The sequence below is a fragment of the Pogoniulus pusillus genome, chromosome 30 (genome assembly GCF_015220805.1).
Source record: "Pogoniulus pusillus isolate bPogPus1 chromosome 30, bPogPus1.pri, whole genome shotgun sequence".
NCBI lineage: Eukaryota > Metazoa > Chordata > Aves > Piciformes > Lybiidae > Pogoniulus > Pogoniulus pusillus.
This window is the reverse complement of record NC_087293.1, coordinates 8611674-8617978: the sequence shown is the minus strand read 5'-3', so window position 1 is coordinate 8617978 and position 6305 is coordinate 8611674. Positions and strand designations below refer to the sequence as shown.

Here is a 6305-nt window from a genome sequence, read left to right as displayed (position 1 = left end):
GGAGAGACACGGAGGGAACGGACACAGATGAAATATGTAGATTAGAAAGTAGGTAAGATACAAGTGCCTGTATGTAGAAATAGATATACATATCCTTCAATATATACTTATATCCATATACCCAGGAATAAAATGCTCACACAATCCCCGAATTCCAGTTTGGAAGGGACTCCAGGGGTGGTCTGGTCCAATCTTTGGAAAATACTATTTTTGCTCTGCTCATTTAGGATATCAGAGAGTGACAGGACATGGGGGGATGGAGCAAAGCTGGAGATGGGTAGGTTCAGACTGGACATGAGGAGGAAGTTGTTCAGCATGAGAGTGGTGAGAGCCTGGAATGGGTTGCCCAGGGAGTGGTTGAGGCCCCATTCCTGGAGGTCCTTAAGGCCAGGCTGGGGGAGGCACTGGCCAGCCTGCTCTAGGGTAGGGTGTCCCTGCCCATGGCAGGGGAGTTGGAGCTAGCTGATCCTTTGTGGTGCCTTCCAACCCTGACTGATTCTGTGATTCTGTGATCTGCCTTCATGGGTTTTGTCCAGTGTCCCCTCTCTGACTGAGAAATGAGCAGGTTTCATATTGAGATAGCTCTGTTGTATAAACATTATTTTTGCTAGTGCTTGCAGAGTCCTGTTCTCCAGACATGTAAGGGAGGAAGCATGATGATTATAGGTAAAATGAAACACAAAAATGCCATTGTTCCTGGTAGATAAGCTCTCAGGGTAAAACTCCCTTGATACAAATCCACTGCAGCAGCCCTTCTTTATCCTTTTACTCCTCCCATACCTCTAGGCAGTTCCTTAGGTGGATGGTCTGTTTTCCAACTTTCCCACCCTTTAATCTGAGATGAAATTCCTAAAAAGGCTTGAGGTGGAAGAAGACTTAAAGGTCATCTTGTTCCAACCCTTCTGCCACAGGCAAGGAAACTTTCAGCTAGATTGCTGATGTCCAGAGAGGCACCTGAGGCTTCAATCATCATCCTCAGCCATGGCAGATAGACCTAGCTCTGCTGTAGGTGGATCTGGCCAAGTTTTGGTGCTCCATACTGGTTCCCATGACCAGTTCCCATTCATGTTAGGTAGATTTTAGGTCTCATGTTAAATAAGAGTTCTTAGGTCAATTCATGATACTGAGGTAACTCCAGCTCTGGGGCTGGACTCTTAAATGTGCAATGAAGATTAAATGCCTCTGATCTAAAGCTGAGAATTTACCACCACCACCACACCAACACCTCTTATGCTTATAGGGCATCTAGGAACCTATCTGGGCATCGTGTGCTAGTGCCTCATCAAGCTCAGTGTGAAAATAAAATGCATATAATATACAGCCCAGGCCACCTGAGGGGAGGGCTGGGTCCATTCATGGCCAGCACATTAGCAGGAGAGTATTTTGTGTCTCAGGAAAAGGAGCAAGCACAGTCAGCTGTAAGGGGCTTGGCAAGTGTCAAGCCATCAGCTGGTGACCAAGCCTCCCTCTGGGGAGAAAATATACATCGCCTCTATCACCTCTTAACCTCCTTCAGATTTCCAAGGAACCGGGGTGGTGGTGGTATGTGTATGTGAAAGGAGGGTTTGTATCTTGTGCACCTAATGTCACCCTGAATAGAAGCCTGGTTGAGGCTCATTTCTTTAAGTTTCTAGCAGTAGAAAGTAAAAATGGGAAGACTTTAGACTGTGACAGCCTATTTTAAAACAATGACATGCATCATCCTCCTGTCTACACTGTAAATTGTTCTGAACCAAAAGGTCTACAAACTGGAGTGCACCTAACTTCACAACACTATCTTCCATGGTGCAATATGTGGGTGCCACAGGGAGACACAAGCCCACAGTTCCCATTCAGGCAGAGGACAGAACAGCAGAGCACCGAGCTCTTGCCATGGCCTTCACCTTGGTTGAAGACCTGGTTTTGTGTCTTTAATTATGTTTCTCATTTGTTTCCTCTGTTTTAACTGCCAGACCAGTTAACGTGTGTCTGGCTGGGTCTCCACAGGGGAGGCAAGCTGCTGACCATACCCATTTCTCCATCAGCACAGCTTTCAGACCCAGCTCAAAGCAGGTGCTGTCTTTTCCCATACTTGAAAATATTTTGCTAGAAAGAAATCCTGTGAACAGTTTTCTTTCAAAACCAAATAAACCCAAGTAACATGCAGGAGGTACCCCGAGGCACTGAGGGACAAAGTGAACCCTGTGAGGTTGTCAGAAGTGCCAATAGGTACCCTCATGGTCAGAACAAAAGACATCCCTACCATTTCCACAGCGCTTCCCTGTTTTCAAGTGTTGCTGTTCTGTGGTTTGCACTAAGCAAGATGTGGTCTCCACTCATGGGTGAAGTGTTTGTGCTGCCTCTGTTAACAGCCCCTTGGAGCTGGCGAAATGAAAGCAACCTGCAGAGATAAGCACTTTGACTCAGTTTACGAGACCAAGGTGCAGGTTTGTCCTCCAACAAGCTGCTTTGTCTGGTTGCACCACATCCACTTGGATCACACTGTGGGCTGTTATGTGTCTATAGAGCACTGTAGGTTTCAGGTACAGCACTCTTTTGGGGTTTTTTTTTCAGAGGCATTTAAAATAATGTCTCAGAACACAGCATTACAGTCCTGCATGCAGGCTTTTGACATCCATCCAGTCTCATGTCCCCCTGCAACTTTGCCCCCACAGCACACCACACCTCCAAATCAGAGCTGCTTGCAGCTGTTTTTTACAGCTTCTTCCCCCTCCCCCTGCCCAGTAAAATTTTCCCAGGCACGTGAAGAAAGGAGCTTCAGCACCATCCTTAAGCAGATTTGTTCTAGGAACACCCAGGCCTGCCCTGAATCAAACACCCACATTTAAGGAGCATCATTACATTATATTGCTGAAGGGCTGCTGCCATTTCACTTGCTGCATAAATTCTCATGATTCAGAGAACAAGTTCTACTGTTTGTTGAGGAGTGTATAAAGTGAGGGTCCTCAGGGCCCTGCACCACCCCACCCAGCCCAACAGCAGCATCTACCAGCCCACACAGAGCCTAGGGTCAGTAGCCAAGGATCACAGCAGTTGCAAGGTTATCTGCTCCTACCTGGCACAAGCTGGAGCTCAGCAGCATTCAAGAGCTTCTACCAGTTCAGCACAGATCTTGATGATGCAAATTTCTTCTTTACAGGTCACTGAGCACTAAAAACATCTTCCAATACTCCTTCAATCAAGATTAAGTTGGTGTTAGTCAAATGTTGCTATTCCACCCTTCCATTGAGTCAGTAAGCAGCCAAATCCACTACCCAACTCCTACCACACCCTCTCAAAATCAGGTCACATCACTATGCCTGTAAATGGCATTTCTCATATTTCATGTCTTAGCTTTGCCTCCTTGGTCCCCAGCACTCCCACAGCCAGGCAACCTCCACCTCACCATAGTGCACCTCCATAGAGACTTCCAACAGTATTTTTACAATACACAGGAACCACTCTTAACATTTGGCTGATACTTTCCTATTGCCACTTGCTGCATGGCTGGGATGCAAGCATAGTCCAGACTTCGTATTTGTGTATCTTGACAGTTTGCTTAATGAACTATTCAAAACATACCTGCCCCAGAACTGAATGAAGCCAACCAACCTCCCAAGGCCCAGACCCCAGGACCATTACTGAGGTCTTACCACTGGCACACCCTGAAGCCATCAGAGTACACTGCTGGGCTCTGACACATAGGATTATTTTTGCTGGTAGTGTGTGTCCAGGAACACCAGGGCTAGAAAACGCCGGGCAAAGAAGCACCACTGCCAGCTCCGGAACTGCAGCCTCCTGTTATGTATTCAGGCTTACGCAACGCCACCAGCTGCAGAACATCTGCAGCCTGGCACTGAACTTCAGCCAGTTATGAGAACACTTACACAACCTCAGGAAAACCACTGCTAAGGACAGTTCCTCTTGCCAGGCATGTGCACGCCTTGCATAAGGAGGTTTTGCAACACCTTTGGAAGTGGAACCCTATCATTACTGTGTACTAGACAACTACTGGAGGTGTAACCCTGTCATTGGTCTTTATTAGACAGGTACACTCTGTGAAGGGCAGAAACAATCATTCATGTAACTTGACACTTGTAACTTTTTGTGGATGCAACAGCTTTATTAGAATGAACAAGTGCAGAGAAACTTTTACTTGAAAGCAAGTAGTAACTGGCCAGTTCAGTTACCACCCCTCAGGCGCAGGACAAGATGCAGGGTGGACTCCTTCTGGATGTTGTAGTCGGACAGGGTACGTCCATCTTCCAGCTGCTTGCCAGCAAAGATCAGCCTCTGTTGATCAGGGGGAATGCCTTCCTTGTCTTGGATCTTGGCCTTGACATTCTCTATGGTGTCACTGGGCTCAACCTCCAGGGTGATGGTCTTGCCAGTCAAGGTCTTCACAAAGATCTGCATGCCACCTCTCAGGCGAAGCACCAAGTGCAGGGTGGACTCCTTCTGGATGTTGTAGTCGGACAAGGTGCGTCCATCTTCCAGCTGCTTGCCAGCAAAGATCAGCCTCTGCTGATCAGGGGGAATGCCTTCCTTGTCTTGGATCTTGGCCTTGACATTCTCTATAGTGTCACTGGGCTCAACCTCCAGGGTGATGGTCTTGCCAGTCAAGGTCTTCACAAAGATCTGCATGCCACCTCTCAGGCGAAGCACCAAGTGCAGGGTGGACTCCTTCTGGATGTTGTAGTCAGACAGGGTACGTCCATCTTCCAGCTGCTTGCCAGCAAAGATCAGCCTCTGCTGATCAGGGGGAATGCCTTCCTTGTCTTGGATCTTGGCCTTGACATTCTCTATGGTGTCACTGGGCTCGACCTCCAGGGTGATGGTCTTGCCAGTCAAGGTCTTCACAAAGATCTGCATTTTCTCTGCAAGAGATCACTGCACTTTAGTCACGCCTCCCCCTCCAGCTCATGGCAGCCCCAGCAGCAGCCGAGCTCCCTGCAGCTACGCGCCCAGTCGCCGCGCCACGCCCTGTGACGTCACAACCGAGGTTACGCGATACGGCCCCCGGCGGTGGGCGGGGCCAACCGCCCCTTCCGCTTCCCGCCAAGGCGAGCGCGCGCCGCCATCCCGCAGGAGCGCTGCGCCTGCGCGGCCGCCATTTCGCCTGTGCCGGCCCGGGCCCTTTCCTCAGCCGCTCTCCGCCGCCTGCTCGCTGTGCTCCCACTAAAAAGCACGGTCCCGGCCTGGAGCCCACCGCCTCCTCCGGCCACATCTCCTTCCCCTCAGCACACGCACATCTGCCGCCTGCCCCACCCAGCACACGTCTGAGCCCCGCCGCCGCCACGACAACTGGCTCTGCCCTCCGCTTTCCCCGCGGTGAGGCGGCCAGGTCGAGCAGCAATACACTCACCGAGAAGCTCACAGGACGAGTCGCCGTAAACACAGCCCCCAAGACCTACACAGCCACAACTGCGCCACACAGCCCCTTCCCGTCCCTTATATGGCCTCCTGCGCCCCGCCCCCACGGCTCGGATCACTCCGCCGAGCACTATTTTCCCGGCGGCCTTCGCTGCAGCGTTCCTGGGAAGGTGGAAGTTAATGAGGTCCAGCGGTGCGGAGGCGTCAGCGTCTCGTGAGGCAGCTCGCCCCGCACCGTAGGCGGCAGCGGCAGCGGCAGTGTGCGGCGCAGCGTGCCGGAAGTCCTGGCCTGGAGCTCCTGGAGCGGAGCTGAGCTAGAAGCCGCGGGGGGCGCTTGGGGTCTCAGCGAGCCGAGCCTTTGGATTGTGCCTAAGGCTTCTCGTCAAAGCCTTAGGATTTACTACGCCATTAAACCTCTGAAGTAGCGCCCCTGTTCGAAGAGCACTTCCTTGCTTTTTTCTGCCTGGGGCAGAATGAGGAGCGGCTCTATGTGTGCCTTGTTGGGAGGCGGTTTCAGAGGTGCTGGTACGGACAGGGACCATGGAAACAAAGTATTTTTTTCCAGGATGGATTTCAGCATGCTCACTGGAGAAAAGTAGCAGGGAAATGTGGTGTCCGTTATCTAGGACCAGGCCTGCTGTGACTGGCAAGGGTGAGGCCCTACAGGCAGGTTTGTGTCAGCCCCGTGGTGTCATTGAGGCCTGTAAAGCAAGCAAGGCACAGGAAAGGAAGGTGGTGTCCAACTGCTGTGTTAACCACTGGGGCCTACGGCCACACAGCCTGGAGGACTGAGCCCGCACCACAGCAGGGAGGTGACAGAGGACTTCTGTCAGCAGATGAAGGGCAAACAGACCCCAAAAGGGAGAAGTGAGGAACAAAGGACTGCTGAACAGAGATCCAAGTCCTGCAGACAGTCTTTAGGGGATATGATCAGTGACTGTACTCATGCACAC

The 6305-nt window shown here is 51.0% G+C and overlaps 1 protein-coding gene across 1 annotated transcript; it reads right to left on the bottom strand.

Moving 5' to 3' along the window:
• Positions 1-4081: 4081 nt before the first annotated feature.
• Positions 4082-5636, bottom strand: UBB (ubiquitin B). Its single transcript, XM_064168440.1, has 2 exons — positions 5345-5636; positions 4082-4856 (listed from the first exon to the last, which is right to left on the bottom strand). The coding sequence occupies exon 2, from the start codon at positions 4849-4851 to the stop codon at positions 4162-4164; it is 690 nt and encodes a 229-aa protein (XP_064024510.1). The 5' UTR covers positions 4852-4856; positions 5345-5636; the 3' UTR covers positions 4082-4161.
• Positions 5637-6305: the final 669 nt, after the last annotated feature.